The 19,926-nt window shown below is 48.5% G+C and overlaps 1 protein-coding gene across 1 annotated transcript in view; it reads left to right on the top strand.

Annotated features, from left to right (window-relative positions):
- The first annotated feature begins 2,251 nt into the window (after nucleotides 1-2,251).
- Nucleotides 2,252-19,926, top strand: part of LOC144158626 (epithelial sodium channel subunit beta-like) — a 67,495-nt gene continuing 49,820 nt past the window's right edge. Inside the window, exons 1-3 of the mRNA XM_077689648.1 lie at nucleotides 2,252-2,374; nucleotides 5,233-5,331; nucleotides 19,775-19,889. Of these exons, the coding sequence (XP_077545774.1) occupies nucleotides 2,252-2,374; nucleotides 5,233-5,331; nucleotides 19,775-19,889 (337 nt within the window). The remainder of the gene's footprint in view (nucleotides 2,375-5,232; nucleotides 5,332-19,774; nucleotides 19,890-19,926) is intronic.

Below are 19,926 nucleotides of genomic sequence, written 5' to 3'. Positions count from 1 at the left end.
GCATCAGTATAGCTGGAAAGAGCACGGCCATAAAATATAGCAAGTTACAAGGTTACATTGCGGTGCAAAAATACGTGAGACAAATCATAACATCAATTAATTACTGAGTCAGAGCGCTATGCAATAGCTGGGAGGCCTATCTATCACTGCGTGGTCCGTCACTGCTACCGTTTCTACGTCACGGGTTCACGATTGTGTGACCCTAGCTGGTTGCAGTGTTCGCCACCCACGTACCCCGTTCGTTGGTTCGGTGTCGCTCTGCATACAAGTTTTCGTTTTTCTTCCTTTCTGTGGGAACCCCAATTCAATCACCAAGTACTCTGCGGCTGACAGATTTTGTGCTTAAAAGCGCCAACAGCAGGTTGATGCATACTGTTCGGTGCAACAGTGTCGGATGTGTGCATCTAGTCATATGCCTGCTATCAGTGTCATCGCAATGAAACAAGACTGCGAGGCAAGCTTAGTGAGTCAAAACGAATATGAATGGACAAAGATGACGCACTCACTCATGAATGCGTCTGAGAACTTCAGTGCAACTTAGCACAGTTGAGAACATATGACGCGATTTCCGCACCGAACGTTTATCTCTGGCGCTTGTCACCTGATTAACTAACGAGCGGAATCCTGGTTATAAACCTCTCGGGAATAGAAAGTAGTACAAGCAAGGACATATCAACATGTTATTTTTGCATCAATTCTCTAATTTTAAAATAAATGTTACGGTTAGAAACAGTTCAGTCGGTAACGGCGAAACGGCGAAAACAGTTTGACATTTTGCGGAGCTGTGATAGTGCAGGTCGGAATGTGGGAAAGGGGTACGTTTCGTCTTTGCTGCTGAGTAATTTTTTTTTTCATTTCCTTGTGACTCTTTTTCGGAAATTAAAAGTAAGCGTGTTATACTAGACTAAAAAAATATTGCAGAGCCATGCGCCGCACATACTGTGTTGCCATAGCCCTTGCCATGGGAGTACGGTAAAAAAAGTAAACGAAGAAAGTGAAAGAAAAGAAACATGGGGGAAGAAACCAAAGGACCAATTTTCTATACCTTTTTTTTCTACTTCATCTTTGTTATTTGGGAACCCACGGTCCATATTTCTCCGCAAAATCATGGTTACAAAATTGGTAAACGAGAGCAGTTAGTCCTGGTTTACACGGCAGGCCGATTCTATCCCCATCAAACACATACTGCCTTCCTGATCATCATTATGAGTGATGATGCATGGCCTAGTCACCTAGTCCAAGCGGCACGCAACAGAGTGGGCACGGCCAGCAAACTTGGGCAAACGCCGAACGCCCCCGTTCCGTCCTGCGGCCAGCCTGTGCGGATTACCGACGTGGAAGGGAGCATGGAGGAAGAACACATGGAAGGGAGCGGGCAACTACCCATGACCTCCCATACTCACGGCCTTGTTTGTTCTGTTGCGTGTTGCTCCCCGACAGCGCACCACGCACCACTGATGATGATGATGATGATGATGATGATGATGATGATGATGATGATGATGATGATGATGATGATGATGATGATGATGATGATGATGAAGGCTGAATGTGTTTCAGGGTAATGGCATTGCGGGGCAATTATGGGGCCGATGCTGTAGCACGTGGCCCAAAACCCCGGTTGAGTGCCGCCCAACCGCGCAAAAAAAAAAAAAAAGACTTTAAATGAACGTTTTCCCAGTCCAGTAAAGTCCATTCCGATCCAACTCACTTACGCATTGGCAGGAACAATTTCTGTCCGGCATAGTGCGAGGCGTACATTTCACATTGAATCGACAGCATGTTTTTGTTCAAAAAAGGTTTATCGCTGTTTATGGAAGCAACGATGGAAGCAACCGCACACGCTGCGGGCGCATTGCAAATTGGATGAAACGGTGTCACCAAGACGATTCAATTTATTTGCTTTGACGGCAAGTGTAATAAAATGCTCAGCGTACGTCTTCGACGAGAGTTAGGGTGAAACAGGCGCGCAGAATGGAACAGGCGGTCCTGCAAACGTAGATAAGAAGTGCACGGCGAGAGCAAAGTAATCTCACTTAGAATACACCCCGCAAATAAAAATAAGACCAAGTTAAACAGTACCATCACGACTGCTTGATTTTTAAAATGAGGCTTTTCAGCAAGCACCATCATGGATACACTAGATTCTACTGGTTGCTTGACCTTCTGTTCAACAAGGTTACGCGGTACTTTCAAATCAATCAATCAAGCAGAGCTTCAGCTGAGTGCCTCGTGGGATCCTGGGCGCACCATGGTGTTCTACGACACGGGCTCTCTGGCCACTGTCGTCCACCAGCAGCGCACGTGTCCTGCTGACAAGATGGCCGCCGTCGCGCTTCAGCCGGGAAAGCTTCTCACCGTCGCCGTCAGCCAGGTGCGTGCGCGCCGCTGTTTTACAGAGAAAAGTTAAGTGTAAGGGGCCTACAAATTCCGTTGGTGCAAATCGCGCGAGTGGCTGTTTAAACGGCTGCAGCGGGGCCCGCAGAGCGGTGCGGTATCAGAATCACCAAAAGACTGCAGCACATGGTGTGATGACGTTTCGGGCCTCAAATTCGTACTAGTTGCAACTTGTTTCAGGAAGAATCTTATCATATCATATGAACAACATCCACGGATGACTGTCAGCTCGTAGCGGCGGGTGTTCCTTGACGCAACGTTCCCGGTATATTTTAGCGTCGGGTCCGGAAGTGTGTGATTTTGGTGTGAGACGTAAATATAAGTGGTTTGTGCTACGCTTCGGGGCTTCAAGCTCTTAATGTGATGATGTGAGTGCATCGAAACGGAAGCTGTTCGCAAATGCCTTGCAGCATTTTATCTGTGCTCTTTTTTTAAATGAAGGTGAAAACGCCCGTGTAGAAAAAATTATGGTGTGCCTTAAATAGCAGCGAGCGGTATAAGAAAAGCTGGAGTTCTCTATTACGATAGAAGTCAGCGCCAAGGTGCAGCTTAGGTGCGCTAATCTGAAATTCAAAATTTGTTTTGTAAACTTGTGGGAGCGGCGAGTAAATATGGCTAGAGAATAAACACGGCTAAAAATATTGTACTGAGTCAATATTTGTTTTTTCGTCTGTTTTTTGTTCTTGAGTGCTTGATAGCCAGTAAACCACAATGCACTTACAACGGCCAACGTGGTGTCGATAATAAACCAGAGCGACATTCATCTCACCAGTTGGGGTTTTACGCGCCGCGAGCCGGTTTGCACGCGACTGTTTTCTGCCCAAGCAAAACGCCTGCCATGTCGCTGGCTTCCAAAGCATCCAAGGACAACTTTCACGATCCCCTACATCCTTCTATCTTCCAGCTCAATTAAATATAAGTCCTGCCACATACAGGAGGCCTAAATACTCGCAGAGATGGGTCAGTGGATATAAAGTGGCAAAGGGGACGAGAGGCACCACATGCCCCTCCAAAATTATTATTTTGTGTTATTAACTTTTGCTGTGCCCGGGCTTGCCGCTTTCTTTCCCGACTAATGTGCACGTCGCTGCGATGGAACGGGCCCACCACTTCAATCTGAGCTGTTGGAAGTGCGTCACTCACCTCGTCCATGTCGCGGGCGCCGGAAAGCCCGTTTGCCGTCACAAAGCGGTTGAACATCCATTTACTCTCCGCTCAAAACTGTGACAATAATATCGATTTATACTTAGTTACAAGCAACATTTCACATTCGGAATGGCAGAGAGACGTCTTCGCATCTTCGTGAAAGGAACAATGTCAGGTTTTGTAGAAACCGAACTTTGGTGTTACTACTTTTCTGAGAAAAGAAATAGCACTGCAGATAATTCATAAATGAAATCAAAAATATTCTGAACCCACACGACGCCGATATGCCTGGTCCGATTTTCGAGGACAGCTGTATTTACAACCTTCACGTTTACACCACCTCGCATCCACCTGTTCTGAGTTTCCACCACCGCCTCCACTTTTTTGCAAAGAAAGGTGCTACGCTCACCTTCCCCTTTACCAAATCTCACGTTAGCGCAATATTATCACAGCCAGAAAAAGGGAAAGGAACAAAAAAGTAATCAAGAGGGAAAAAGTAAACAAATGGAAACAAACAAGAAAAATACAAGTTGACCCAAGCGTTAAATTCAAAATTAACACTATAAAACATCCAGGTGTCCATCCCGAGCAATGTTTTTCAAACAGCCCACCATTTAAAAGAAAAAACTGCGCGTAAAATGGCCCGTCCCGTCTTGTCCACTGTCCTATCCTTTAGTCGCACTTTTTTCTGTTTGGAAAAGCATAGCGTTCAGGAACACAGTAACAACGTTGCAGAAACATGATATGTTGCACACAGAAACAATTTAGCTTGAACACGAACACTGCAAAAATACCGCGCTGTACGCCCAATATATGTTTGTGATTATATAGTCGCTAAGTCACGGCCCGTAGTAGTGGCGTACGCAGTATTTCACCACAGGAAGAACGGATCTGTGAAAGTGGGAGAGGGGGAAAATGAAATGGGGAAAAAGAATGACTAAAAATCAAGCCTAAGCAGTGCATCAATCGAAAATAAAAATACAACTCGTAAAACAATACAAAACCTTAACAAAAACTTACATCAAAATAACGTATAAATGCGCCTTTGCAGATGGCGTGGAAGTAGTAGACATGGTGTTCCCATTGTTTTATTTTTTCCTTGGGAGCATTGCAAAATGGATGATCTGTACGGTGAGATCAGATCAAGCCATGTAAGTTCCTATAGGTTGCAACAGAAAAGTAATTATCTGTAGTCATTATTCCATACCACCCACCGCAACCTGAGGTCGAAAAGTTCGGCAGGGGAGCAGTCGCAGTCTCCTTGCCCCCGGTGCGTACATCAGAGGCACATAGAATGGCGGCTGATAGCGCCAAGGTTCCTTAGACTTTGTAGAACAATCACGAAAACTTGAAGCTGCGGACAAAGTGAGATATCCCCATCAGGAAAAGCTGGCCAAAAATACCTTGCGCAAGCCTCAAGAACTCCAGTGGAATTAATTCTGATACAACTATGATAAGCCGTGAAACCGCACCGTCTTCAGGAACGTTGCAAACTGGGTGACTGTCATGGTGAGACAAGACACCGAAGCAGTGTAAGCTTAGGGCGAAGCTTGTGGCAGGAAAATATTTATTGGCAGTATTCGTTATTTGATAGTACACCCCCCCCCCCCCCTAACCCCGTGTGCTGCGGAGTGCTGCTCGAGGAACGACGTCTCCGTGGCTCCTCATAGCTGTTTACTTCTCGCGCAGCGGCGCGTGGAAAGATTGCCGTCGCCGTACAAGTCCCACTGCTCCGACTATGTCGCCCGAGGTGTCTACCCTGCTTTCGAGGGATACCTCAACTACGACGTAAGTAGGCCTTGGAGCCTCCTCGGAGGGCCCTATGATCAAATTCAGTCTCCTACGGTGCATTCTACATTATATCAATCAATGCCGTGCTCCGCCACGATTGTTAGAGCGGCCCTGAAACACCTTTTCAATAAGGTACGCAAACTCCCACAGTCGTGAGGCTACGCGTCCATCTGAGCCGAACTTTGCTTTTTCACGGTCAGAGGGGAGCTCACAAGTACGCTGCCAACGTTGCGACCCTTTCCTGCCCTCATTACACGTCACGAAGCAGGGCTCCCTGCTATTGTTTAGCTCTTTTCAGTCACTTCCAGTAACGGGAAGCGTCGCCCTGTTCTCCGTCAGCGGCGACACCTTTCGGTAATTAGAGTCGCCTGAAGCGCGCCTACGCCCGATCACATTCGTCTATGGTTATCGTTCCTCACCGCATCGTGTCGTATGCCTTGTCTCTAGATGTGCACGCCCGACGTTGAAATGAATTCTGCAGGCTGCTTTCGTTGGCAGCTCCTTTACAGAGCACAGCTGCAGGGCCCGTACAAAGCTCTCATCAGCGCGTGTACCGAAGCGTTTGGAGAAACCGACTTAATACCGCTTTCAAGGTGTACTTCCCTAGTGGAGCAAAATGAGTGAATTGCCGACATATTTGCAGAAAACAGGAACTACTACTGGCAGCCACCTTCACTTTCGCTCTTCCAGCCACGCAACATATTGTCACACACCAAACTGTGCATCTCTGGATGGAAACTGAGGGCAAGCAGCGGCAAAGTGTTCCACTGTCATGTCAACCAATCCCCTTGAAGGTTATGTGTGTGTCAAGGGGCGGAGGGGGGTGATAGGCAGACGAAGGGTCAGAGGCGGTTGTACTTATAGTGAACTTTCATTTCACGGCCTTGTTTTTTCTGGAAATAAATTAGTATTTTAAAGTCCCATCGAAGTAGAATCAATGAATTAGCCTTGCCAATCCCCGTTGCGGGTACGTACCAAAAAGTTTTGGGAAAATAATCAATCAATCAATCAATCAATCAATCAATCAATCAATCAATCAATCAATCAATAATCAATCAATCAATCAATCAATCAATCAATCAATCAATCAATCAATTAATTAATCAACCTTTATTAAAGTGCCCAGTAACAGCCGAAGCCTTCGTGCTGGCGCACTGAGAGGGAAAAACAAGGCCGCATTGAACAGCCAGTAAAAAAAGGTGGGTGAGTGAAGAGCAATAAAAAATTAGAAATACTACATAGAATAAAATTAAAAGTCGTATCTAAACTACATTACATGACTAACAGAGACTGTAAATTATGGTACATTACAAAAACACATCGTACAATGACCATAGCAATAGGATGAAGCATCAATTACACAAAAAGGAATGAAACAAAATAAAGGAAATATTTGTAACTATTCACAGATAATGATAAGTTATAGAAACGTTTGTTAGTGTGGCCCGTCCGGGCCCCTTAAAAATGTGCATGAAGAGTTGTCATAGTACATACAACGATTACGCCCGCAGCATCAACATCATATACGAACAAATGAGAACAAACTCTGTGAAAACAACGCACACAGGGAAAATAACTGAAGAACACGAGTACTGTCGAAATGAAGTTAGCGCGCCACGGCTAACAGCTCGGCCAAAAACCCCCGAAGGGGACGGCGAAAAATATCAAGTTCCCCGCAGTGAAAGTTATATAGGCGTTGCAGTCTACCAAAAGGAGAACATCTGCTAAGTTGTGCAGCGGTATGGAAAGGGTGGTTAAAGGAGCCATGAAGAGAAAATGCAAGTTGGTTTTATTCGAAAGATTTCGTGTTTTATAGTGCCCCCAGCGCTTGTTCGGATACAAACGGTGCTTTATTCACTGAGAAATTAAACAATTTCGGTTAAAATTTTGATTTTCCCGCTCAATCGTGCGTTTTCGTGGTCCCAAATGACATCACAGGAACCGACCGCTCTGCAGCCTAGAATACCTTCATTCACGCATCCGCCGTACAGGGTAGAGACACGTATACGCTGGCGCCGCCATTGTCGGTTGCTCGCTCGCCGCCGAAGCAAGTCATTGTGTCAAAACCGCGCTAAAATTATCGCCGCAACGCGGTTTACTGAAGAAGTTTGAATCATATTGTCTGTTTCGCGTTGCTAGGTCTCGTGGGAAACGAAAAGAATAACGCGTTGAGCCCGTTGGCCCAATTGCGGCGGCACGGGACCGTTCAAAGGTTGTCTCCACCCTGTACAGCGGTGTTAGTTTGTTCCCGCGTTTCTTTACGTTCCGTAACCTAGATGGCGCCATCATGGCTCCTTTAAAGGAGCCATGAAGATAAAACACAAGTTTGGTTCATTCAAAAGATTGCCTCGTTAGAATCATACTGACACCACTTTTAACGTAAACTTCGCTCAAATAAGCTACATAATTAGGAAAAAAGGGAATGGCCATGCGACCCACCAGCTCATTTCCCGCAACAGAACCTATGATGTCATTCGAGCCAGCTCTGCGATTGGCGGAGACCCGCACAAGCAGACGCAAATTAGGTAGAGCTTACAAACTAGCCGAACAAGCGATTTGCGCTTAAAGGAGCCATGAAGAGAAAACAAAAGTTTCTTTTATTCGAAAGATTAGGTGTTTCATAGTACCCCAAGCGCTTTCCCGGAAGCAAATGATGCTTTATTCACTGATAAATAAGGCAATTTAAGCCAAAATTTTAAATCTCCCGCTAAAATTGAACATTCCGTGACGTGTACAATGGCGTCATAGAGCCGGTCCATGAAACAGATACTTAGTATGTCGACTCCATATAGCACCCACACGCGGGAGTCGATCGAGACGGCGGCCATTTTAAAAATACTAGTAAAACCTAGTGCACCCGCAGCCCTAGTCATGGAATCGCCTGATCCGGAGAACAAAACTCTCGCCGAGGAGCTCGGGCTTGCATTTAACAACCTCACACCACAAAAACGCTCAATGCTTCTAAGTGCACGAGCGGCAAGAGTTGTGGGATACGCGGTGGACGGGAAAGCGACCATTCCGCGATAGCCACAACAGACGAACGCCCAGCCGTCGGCACCGCTGCCTCGTCAGCCCCGTCGCGACGGACGAATATAGACTGGTACGTATGTGCCGTATTTTGATTACGGTTAATAATAGTTCAATTTCAGTAGCAGTATCACTTATGCCAGTTGGCCGGTGCCGTGTATGGAAAGCCGTTCGCGCGAGCTCTCTGCTTCGACCAGAAAGATACGAGCGTCAATGCGCGGTGTTTACGGCATTTTTTTCCCCAAGGTCAGAGCGATTTGACGAAGTCGGCAACGAGCGCCAGCATGTTCCAGGAGTGAGCTAACGTAAGGGTCCCTGCCGTAACTGAACAAACTGAAGTTTTCAGTGGTTGTAAACTGGAAACGAGCTCGTAACGACAGCAGCAAACCAACACCATTCGAAACTTACGCGACGACTGGCACTATCTCGTCGCTTCTTGCTGTTCCTTACTCCCCTCGTTTCTATTTTTACCTTTGCTGGTTGGCGATATGACGGCCAACCTCCTGTGAAGGGATTACGATACGAAGCAAGGTCGCGGCTGTGCGTGCTGGAACGGTTCGTTGGCCCCGAAGAGCCTCGAACCCGAAAATTCATCTGCGCGACGGCGAGATGTCGAGCTCGGCCGGCGCGCTAGTTTCGTACGCATTGGCGCACACGCTTGCGAGTTCGTTCGGACCTTCAACCGTTTACTCCACCGTTCTTTGTCATAAAAAGAATGTGCAGTATGTTTCACGGGCATTTAGCTCGCTATGCAAGCTGTAAGCCCTGCCTAACATGCGTTTGCTTTTGCCGGCCTCCGCCAATCGCAGAGCTTAGCCCATGTGACGGCATAGGTTCTGTTGCGGGAAATGAGCTGGTGGGTCGCATGACCATTCCCGTTTTTCCTAATTATGTAGCTTATTTGAGCGAAGTTTGCGTTATAAGTGGTGTCGTTATGGTTCTAACGAGGCAATCTTTCGAATGAACCAAACTTGTGTTTTCTCTTCATGGCTCCTTTAACTTTAGGGCACATTCTTTACAAAGCAATAAGAATGATGAGACAAACAGTGGAAGTTATGAAAGCACATGTAAACATAGAAGTACTGATGCGTACTGCTGTTCGTACTGCGCACAGCATGCTTGGTTTAGCTGCACAGCACTACGGGGCTTGGAGTTGTCTCAGACGACACTGGCCGATTGACGCAAGCAACGGTGTCTTACGTGACCACATTTGTCGAGCGAGCACTGTTTCAGGGAACGAATATTTCTCCCAGAACAAAAACAAGCCAGGTTTAAATACGGGCAAAAACAAACCAAACGCTTGCCATGGTATGGTGGCGCCATCTAGGTTGGGGTAACGTAAAGAAACGCGGGAACTAACCAACACCGCTGTACAGGGTGGAGACAACCTTTGTACGGTCCCGCGCCGCCGCAATTGGGCCAACGTGCTCAACGCGTCGTACTTTTCGTTTCCCACGAGACCTAGAAACGCGAAACAGACAATATAATTCAAACTTCTTCAGTAAACCGCGTTGCGGCGATAATTTTAGCGCGGTTTTGACACAATGACTTGCTTCGGCGGCGAGCGAGCGACCCAAAATGGCGGCGCCAGCGTATACGTGTCTCTACCCTGTACGGCGGATGCGTGAATGAAGGTATTCTAGGCTGCAGAGCGGTCGGTTCCTGTGATGTCATTGCAGACCCCGAAAATAAACGATTTAGAGGGAAAATCAAAATTTTAACTTAAATTGTTTAATTCCTCAGTGAATAAAGCATCGTTTGTATCCGGACAAGCGCTGGGGGCACTATAAAACACGAAATCTTTCGAATAAAACCAACTTGCATTTTCTCTTCATGGCTCCTATAAGCCTTGTTGCTTTTTTCGGAACACGAAAACCGATTGATGCAAGCAGTTCCGGGCATGAAATTGTACCATGAAGCAGTTTGTGTAAGAAAAAAAGGTCTGAGCGGGTTCGCCGGTAACTTAAAGAGACCGTTATCGGGAGAGGCTCAGAGGGAAAAAACGATGCATAAATATTGATAAAAATGTGTTCTGTACACGCTGTACACGTTGACAATTAGATATGCAGGTTCCATTCCAAATGACAGAGGCATATTCAACTTGAGGAATACAAAGTGCCATAAAAAGTTTTAGGAATGAATTAGGAGACTGGAAGTCTCGTGAAAACCTGCATCGGAGCGCCCGCCGAGACAGTTGAGTGACATGAGACGAGAAAGTTAAGGCGCTGTCGAAGTGCAGTCCGAGGTCTTTGATCTCGTCGACTCTAGACGGAAAACCGTCATCAATACTGTAGCGAAAGAAAATGGGGTTCGTTTTTCGGGTATAAGACACGACCTTTGTTTTTGCCGGATTAAGATTTAGTCTGTTGTCTGAGCCTGTTGCGACCGGGCGGGGGCACCCGATCCGAGCTCCGTGGCCTCCGACATACGAGTGGTAGCGTGTATGATGCGAGAGGCCAGCCGCTGTTGCAGCCGTGAAGAAGTCCAAAAACCGAAGGCTAACGTAACTGTTTACTTCATAGCGAGAGGTGAGCCGAAGCCAAAAAAAAAAAAAAAAACCAATGCCACGACGGGCGAGGTTACAATACAGGACTCGAGCAGAGCGACAGCATGGATTCGCTGCTCCAACAGGAATGGATTACAGCGCTTCCGCAGCTTCTAAAAGCCGTAACGGTCAAAACGCCAACAAGCGGCAACACGTCACGAACGTCACAGACACACACAACGCTCTTTCCAGAGTCCGTGACAGTCGGTAGCCTCGGCGCACGTTGAGTCCGAGAGAGGGGAGAGAGGAGGACTCCGTTGCGATCGACGGGGCCTCTGTGTCCTTGAAGAGCGTTGAGACGAGCCTCGCCGGCAGCCGCCGAAGTTTTGAAATGCGCCGAAAGCGAAGCGTCTGACCCGGGCTTGTCGAGACGTGAAAGTATGATTCACCGACACGATGGTGCCTGTTTTCAAAGGCGCACGTAGTGGCTTCGCCGCACAGCCGAGGAGTGATGCGGGAAAGTACGGCGGCGCTGGCCGATTCGTTACAGCTTCTCCGCCGGGGGTCCCTTCTCCGCCGGGGGTCCGAGATCCCGATGGATAAGGGTCTTCAACCGTTGTCCAGAGGGATGCTTTCGAAGTGAAGTGCTCGGCAGACGCTCGACTCCAGGCCTGGGCTGTACGACACCGTGCTGGAGCTTCACCGGGCGGGTCACTGGACGAGTAGTGGCTCCCCAAGAACGTCTCTGGCTTGGTCAGGCAAGCAACAGAACAACACAGGAAGACACAACCGCATCGCCGGCAAGTGCGAAGACAAATCCACACTGAAGATTGACCAGGCTTTTAGTTGCGATAAAATACGCTAATAACTAACTACACTAGTTACATTTTAGCCCAGCAGTACTTTAGACAAGTGCACAAACTTGAAAGGTGACATTTCGCGTGATTGGAAATGTCCCACCCAAAAAGAAATGTAATCGTAACGGGCAAAACCTGCTTCAGGAAAAACAATGAACTTGAGAAAGTCAGGCGTCTACAAGCCACTTCTCACGCTGAGAGCTGCGATTCGAGCTCTCATCATTGCCCTGAGTTTTTCCCTTTTTTACCGCACTTTAGGGGTGGCTGCTCTCTGAAAGCGACTGCGACCGCGTGAGAGGACACCGGCCGTTCCCTTCGAGAACAGTCGAGCGCGCGGAGGAGCGAGCGGGATTTTCCACCGTTCATACGTTAGGCGCGCACTCCTTGGAGGCGGCGTTCCCTTGGCGCGATGTGAGCTCACAGCTTTGCCCCTTGGCGTGCCCGCACTGATACACGCGCCGCAAGTACCCGCGGAAGTTTTTGCTATCTCCTCGTTGCTCGCCTTTTAAATGCAGAGCATTTCTTTAACTCACATCTAGCGTCCGCCGTCCGTCCGCAACAGCTCAGCGCGCAGGTGCGCCCTCTCCCCCACTCCTCCTCTCCCGCATCACGCTACCATCCTCGCTCTCAACAACAGGTCCGCACCCCTCCCCCTACACTATATAAAAAAATACTTATCGGCGCCTGGTTTCGATCCCACGACCCTGTGGGCGGAACGCAAGGTACATGGTGCTCTTCCCACTGCGCCACAAAGCCGACACAGAATCAAAGGCTACGAACGCGCCTTATATCCTTGACTCATTCAAACTACGTCAAGAAGCTGCTGATACAACGCATTCACTACCTGTGGGCGGAACGCGAGGTACATGGTGCTCTTCCCACTGCGCCACAAAACCGAAACAGAATCAAAGGCTGCGAACGCGCCTTATATCCTTGACTCATTCAAACTACGTCAAGAAGCTGCTGATACAACGCATTCACTACCACCAACTCCCCAACACTAAACGTTAACGCAATACACCCACCCCCTATGCGACGCATTTACTCGAGTCCCCCTCGCGGGGAGATGGGCCTCTTTTTACGAACGCGTTCGGCAAGCAAACGCCGGAACGCGTTTACGTTCTCTCCTCTAGGCTGGTCGGTTCCCGACTTCGGCTCAGCCACAGGCGACACCGGAACCTCAACTAGCTCAGCCGATGTTGGCCTATCATCGGGAGCATCAGCTGGGAGTGAAACGGGCACGACGAGCTCATTAGACACCTGGTAGCTTCGAACAGTCACTACCTCATCGCCCCTCGCGCTTTCAGCGACAGCCTCGGCACGCGAAGACCGAAGGGTGTTCCCGTTCTCCTTCCTCACTGACAGAACTACACTACAACCAGGCTGCCCTGTCTCAAAAGACGGCTCAGCCGCCCGTGACACCTGAATCTCTACGAGCTCGGCTGGCCGTTGCTCGAGGTTGGTTACCTGAGCTGGTGGCAGGACGGAATCGGCTTGCTCAGTGGCGAGATCGTCATGACTCCCAACTGAACCCTGCAAACCGTTGGCTCCCTCGACTGCAGGCTTTCCCACCACGTCGCTCGTTTCTGCACTACCGTCCGAAGGAACAACCTCCGTTTCGGCGGACTCGTGTTGCCTTTCAGTAGCCTCATGGTTTACGCACTCCAGCGAAACCTTGCTATCTCGCGAAATGTTCATGTCCAGATCGGTAGCCGTTCCCATGGCCTCCCGCGAATTTGAACCACCTGAACACTTCGCCGAGATCTCCGAAATCAACACAGACACATTTCCGCTCTCGGTGGACTTACATTGCCCTCTGTCGTGAGCCGCCGGAAATGCGCTATCTCCGCTATCTCTCTTAGCCACCTCGCCGCGCTGCTGGGCCGCAACCGTCACTTCTGACCCGCGCTCCCGAGCGTCTGCTACTGGCAGCGCTGGCACGGTGCTTTCCCCGACAACGAGGTCTTTTTCGAGCAAAATTTCTAACTCAGGCTTCACTTCTTCCCGCTTGAGTTGAATCACATGCTCTATTTTCTTGTTCTCCCATTGGAGTCTCTCTCCCTCTAGCTCCTTTCATTCCTCTTCAAGGCGCTCGAGCTCGAGGTCGTACCATCGCATCTTTTCCTCGTGCTGTCGTTCTCTTTCCTCGCGTTCCTGCTGTCGTTTCTGCCTCTCGAGCTCCTGTACTCGCTTTCTTTCCTCGCGTTCCTGCCCTCGTTTCTGCCTCTCGAACTCCTCACGCTGGCGCTCAGCCTCAGCCCCTGCCTCGGCGGCCTGACGTTTCGCGGTCTCCCTGCCATTGATCAGCTCAATGCATTCCGACAGCTCCTCATCGTCAGCCCCGACAGCGAGTATAGCCTGTATCAGCTCTGGCTTTCTCAGCGCGTCCGTAACATCCAAGCGCAACTCTTTTGCAAGCTCCAACAACTGCGGTTTTTTCAACGCCTTCAAATTCATGGCCGGTCTAGAGTACTGCTTTCCCACTGCTCCAAAATGTTTTGCGCAAATAACCCACGCGACAAAAACACACGCCCTACCAGCTATCCTCAGAAGCCTGGTAAAACTCAGTGAAGAAAAGTCCCGCACTCACCCTTGGCCGCCGTGAATTCTGCGAAGTCCGAAGCCGCCTTGACGTCCGTGATGTTGGGTCTCGCACCGCTGGCTCCAGGTGTTACGAAGTTGCCATCCGACCGCTGCCAACCAGTTGTTGCGACCGGGCGGGGGCACCCGATCCCAGCTCCGTGGCCTCCGACATACGAGTGGTAGCGTGTATGATGCGAGCGGCCAGCCGCTGTTGCAGCCGTGAAGAAGTACAAAAGCCGAAGGCTAACGGAACTGTTTACTTCATAGCGAGAGGTGAGCCGAAGCCAAAAAAAAAAAAAAAAAACAATGCCCCGACGGGCGAGGTTACAATACAGGACTCGAGCAGAGCGACAGCATGGATTCGCTGCTCCAACAGGAATGGATTACAGCGCTTGCGCAGCTTCTAAAAGCCGTAACGGTCAAAACGCCAACAAGCGGCAACACGCCACGAACGTCACAGACACACACAACGCTCTTTCTAGAGTTCGTGACAGTCGGTAGCCTCGGCGCACGTGGAGTACGAGAGAGGGGAGAGAGGAGGACTCCGTTGCGATCGACGGGGCCTCTGTGTCCTTGAAGAGCGTTGAGACGAGCCTCGCCGGCAGCCGCCGAAGTTTTGAAATGCGCCGAAAGCGAAGCGTCTGACCCGGGCTTGTCGAGACGTGAAAGTATGATTCACCGACACGATGGTGCCTGTTTTCAAAGGCGCACGTAGTGGCTTCACCGCACAGCCAAGGAGTGATGCGGGAAAGTACGGCGGCGCTGGCCGATTCGTAACAAGCCCCAGTTAGCAAAGGAGAATATATCTTGCTGCAGCATCACAGTCATCGATGGACTTCATACGTCTGAATATTTTGGTGTCGTCAGCGTAGAGAAGAAAAGAAGACTTTTGAATTGCGACTGATACATCATTTACAAAAATGGAGAACAAGAGAGGGCCCATCACGGAGCCTTGGGGCACACCGTTTTGTTGATCTATACACGTCTGCCCATTAACGCTAACGAAACTGAACCGATTGCTTAGATAGCTACCCAGCAATGCCACGAGTGGTGTATCAATTTTACGACTGCAAAAGCTTATCAAGTAACAACGCGTGGCAGGCAACATCAAATGCTTTGCTCAGGTCACAGGTGACAACGTCCAACTGGCCTCGCTCGGAAAGTGCAGCGGAGGCTTGCTCCATGAAGCAGGCGAGATTAGTTGTCGTCGACTTTCCTGACATAAAACCATGCTGTTTACTTGTAAGAAACTGCTGTACAGAATTTGACAATACCTTGTGCAGCGCTGCCTCAAAAGCTTGGAGGCAGCACAAAGGAGAGAAACTGCTCTATAGTTTTTTGCAAGATTTGGTGCCTGACTTGAAAATGGGGTGCACTCGAGAAATTTTCCACTTACGAGGAAATATGCTTGTTTTTAGACAGTGATTGAATATCACAGTTAAAACAGGAACGAAAATTCTGCTGAATGTTTTTAAAATAGCGGGAGGTACCTATTTCGTCAGGGCCACACGACAGCGACGGTTTCATGCGCCTTAAACTCTGAAGCACCACATTCTCGTCCAATTGTACGAAGCTAGAACCGTGTACATTATTCAACATTACGTTTATTTCACTGTCATTGCGCTGGCCATGTGTAGTACTAAATTGCTACGCAAATGGTTGGCAACATCACGAACTTCTTCCCCAGAGGAATCAACAAGATGGATTTGCTCATGTGAGTTATTGTTACGGGAACGAATATATATCTCCAGAATGCTGCAGGCTGGGAATTAACGCTGCTCTCCACAGAATCGAGATAAGAGCGCTGGTCCCGCTCATAAACACTTTTACACGTTTTACGGTAAGAGCGGAAGTCCTCTTTCCATTCATCAAGCCCGGTTTTCTTATATTTTCTGTGGCAGCGGCCTTTTAACTTAAGGGTGGTACGAAGTTCATTAGAGAACCAAAAGGGGTGTTTTGAACGGCACGGTTTGCACTTGGATATAAACTGATTCATGCTGCTTTTGACTATTTCAGTGAACCGCTCGACCTGCGCATCGCAATCAGGGAAATCTTGAATTTCCAACCAATCGAACGAAGAAAAAAGTTATACACGCCAATGTAATCACCACGGGCATAACAGTAGGGAGGGAATTCATTATTCTTCAGTGTAGCACTACAACGCTGAATCGAGACACGGGAGCAGAACGGAGGATGGAGCTTGTCGGGTTTGACAAAAGAGATGTCAGACAACGATACTCGCGCATTTTTAATGTCTAAAAAGCAAAGATCTAAGATATTTTGAGAGCTGTTTTTGATATTATTAAGTTGCAACAAGGATGGGAAGTCTAGGAAGTCTAAAATCATGCTGGATTTCTGCTGTACGTAATAATTGTAGTGTTGATGGGTAAGATGTTCCCAATGTACACCCGGTGTATTGAAGTCACCCAGAATGATATGCTGGTGATTCGGGTGTGATGAGCAAATTTCTTCTACAGATGTAAGAAGCTTTTTAAATGACGATATAGGAACATCAGGGGGAATGTAAAACACCCCTAGTAAAAGCTTCTCACCGCCAGTCAGACGAATGTCCAGCCAGAAAGACTCGTTGTCGCCCTCAAGTTCATGACGCGGCATAGATTGAAAAACGCTATCGACCGCAACTAACACCCCTCTCCCTTTTGTTTCACCCCAGAAAAGTCCCTATCTTTACGGAAAACTTTGTAATTTTTTGGAAAATAATCGTAAGAGCTAATGTCATCAGAAAGCCAGGTTTCAGAAATAACAATAATCAGAAAATTTGATGAAATCGCATTTGAAAAGAATTCAGTCGCTTTGGTGCGACGGCCGCGCGAATTCTTATATGTCCACCCTTTCGCATCTTTTAGTCGTCATTTTGAACACCGGTGGGACATAACATGTCGGCATGCAGCTTGCCACGGAAGGGTTTGCAAAGATAGCCCTTGGGCCAGAAGAAATGATCACCCAGGCGCTGGAAAGAGACTTCGTCGACAGTCACAGAGAAAGAGTAGTATGAGGTATACTTAGTTTTCAGCCGAGGTACGACGTGCACTGTCGACAAGTGCTCCGTCAGTTGCGCTGAGGTGGTGCAAGGTGACCGTTTTGAGACAAAGATATGCCTAGGACGTTTCGAACGCTGGACCACAGAGATGCGACACGAATCAGACGCACCCACACACGCCGCACGCCCGCTCCCTTTGTTTGTCAGGGCCGAGTCATCACAACGTTATAATAATAATAAAAAAAATAATAATAATAATAATATTATTAATAATAATAATAATAATCCAGTGCCCCGCCTCCTGCAACTCCCTAGTTTATGTGTCGATAGTAAAACAATAATTTCGAGAATACTGAGCAGGAGGAGGCCCTTACTGATATAGCCATCATCACTGGTGCATAGCGCAGGAAAGCTCAAATCTAGTCCGAATGCTAAGCAGCATTCGTTGGTTTCTGTTCACGTTAATAATGATGCAACCCTCCGTCTAACGACGACGATGGTTAAACGCGAAGCTTTCTCGAGAGGCATCTCTTGGTTTTCGTCTTTGTTTAGACTTTGACTCGCAGATGGTTTGGACTTTGACTCGTTGAGCTTTGACTTTGACTCGCACGCAGTTTGGACTTTTGATATCAGCGGCTTTGACTTTGACCCTTCGCGATTTGATCTCGCATGAAGAAAGCTTCGCGTTCAACTATCATCGTCGCTAGACGGACGGGTGCATAATTTTTCTGCCTAATTTTTCACGTCCATGCATCCCTATCCAAATCCAAACTGTTTCGACCGTGTAGGAATGGCGCATTCGCGTAGACGTCGGCCTCATAACGCGAGGGACCCACGTTCGATTCCGACCACAGGAAGCGTTCTTTTCTTTCACTTCCCCCACGATCATCATCATCATCGTCAGAGAAAATTGGCAGTGCGTTTTGTGGTGCGCACGGACGCCATCAGTAAGACATAAAAAGCTTCGTTTTAAGTGTTCTGCCCCAAGTACTAAGCACTGATCAAACGCCAGGCCGCGACTTTGTTTCCTTCTCTCTCGCTGTTTAGGCCAATAAGCCTAACGGATTTTCCGCGAATCCTCCATTCCTCCTGACACATATCGGCGTGCATTGTTAGGCAGGGGCCACACATGTGGTTTGGCGGAGGGAGAACGAGTGATGCTTCCACCGCCGCCACGAAAGCTTCAATGCTCGCCTACGAGCGTTTAAACGTAATTTCATTTTGTGGTGAAAGCAGCTTTTCCTGCGCCTCAACAACCAAGGTATTTTGCTCTTTATAGTAAGGGTCCCACCACTGCCATATAAGAGTGTGAATAAAAGTTCGAACAGAGATCTCTAGGTGGCGCGACGCGCCACCATTGGCTGAACTCGCAATGGTGCGTATGAAGTGAGGAGGAAGGGAAGCGGTAGTGGGCGTGTACAGCCAATACCTTCTAGAGGGTGTTGGTACAGCGCACGCGTGTCCACAGCCCGCGCAAATCGCGCCTTCGTTTTTACCGGCGCCGCTACGCGGAGCAGGGGCGCTATTCGTGCTTTAGGGCTCAGTTTCTTTTTGAATGAAGCTGTCGATACATATACCGCACTTAGTCCACATCCAAAGATCGGAGAAGCATCAGCCCAATTTCTCTTCCGCCATGTCTACTCCAGTGCAGGTACCCGAAATACCTGTTTTATAGACCTCGTGTTCATGCTTGTCCAGGTATCTACATAATGTTGCGGTTTGCTCTTGCATTAACGTAATTGTCTTCTTTAGGGAATCTTTTCTGTAATGTCCCTTCCGCTAGCTATTTTTCCCCACAATCGTATTTCCCCTTCCCCTCAATCAATCAGCATCCCCTATCCTCCCAACGAGACCACATCTTTTCCGTCGCAGTACGCTGCCGAATGTTAATTATGTCAATAATCAGGATAACTCCGCCACATAGGTGGAGAGTTCAATTGCCGCCCAGGCCGCCCACCACTTTTCCGATTCCCCACCTCCTGTTTTAAATTATAATGGATAGCTTGATGTCCAGATCTTCCCTGATGACCCAGCTCGCTCTAATCAAAAGATATGTCATCCAGTGCCAATCTAAAAGCTGAATAAATGTATTTCGCTCTCTCCCTGCGTGAAATACCCCCCTTATAGACTTCGTAATGCTTACAGTTAGCAACTTCAAGAATTTTCGATACCTTTTTACGCCCAACCGCCACGGTGGCTCAGTGACTAAGGTGTTGTGCTGCTGAGCGGAAGGATGCAGGCTCGATTCCAGGCCGCAGCGGCTGCTTTAATTATGGAGGCGAAAAGCAAAAACACCCGTGTGTTAGAGCATTCCGCGCACGTTAAAGATTCCCCGGTGGTCAAAATTATCCGGAGCCATCCACTACGGCGTGCCTCATAACCTGCGTAGTTTCAGCACGTTAAACACCGTAATCAATCAATCAATGAAGTTTTTAAGACCGCAACCTCCTCAATTAACTCGCTGTACGCGTCCATGGCCGGTGCCAGTCCTGTATGCAGCAGTGCGGCATGGACCTGGAGCGCCAGCGGTGCGACTGCGTGCGGCCGCAGAACGAGTTCGCCGGCGCCGTGGGGTGGCGCAACTGCGGCCTCCAGGAGTCTGGTCAGTGGCTCTCATTCATTCGAGAGTTAAAGTGGGC

Source organism: Haemaphysalis longicornis, unplaced genomic scaffold, assembly GCF_048455015.1.
Source record: "Haemaphysalis longicornis isolate Haplotype H1 unplaced genomic scaffold, Haemaphysalis longicornis Haplotype H1 scaffold_1, whole genome shotgun sequence".
Classification (NCBI taxonomy): domain Eukaryota; kingdom Metazoa; phylum Arthropoda; class Arachnida; order Ixodida; family Ixodidae; genus Haemaphysalis; species Haemaphysalis longicornis.
The sequence above is the reverse complement of the archived record's forward strand: the minus strand, read 5'-3'. Positions and strand labels throughout refer to the sequence as shown.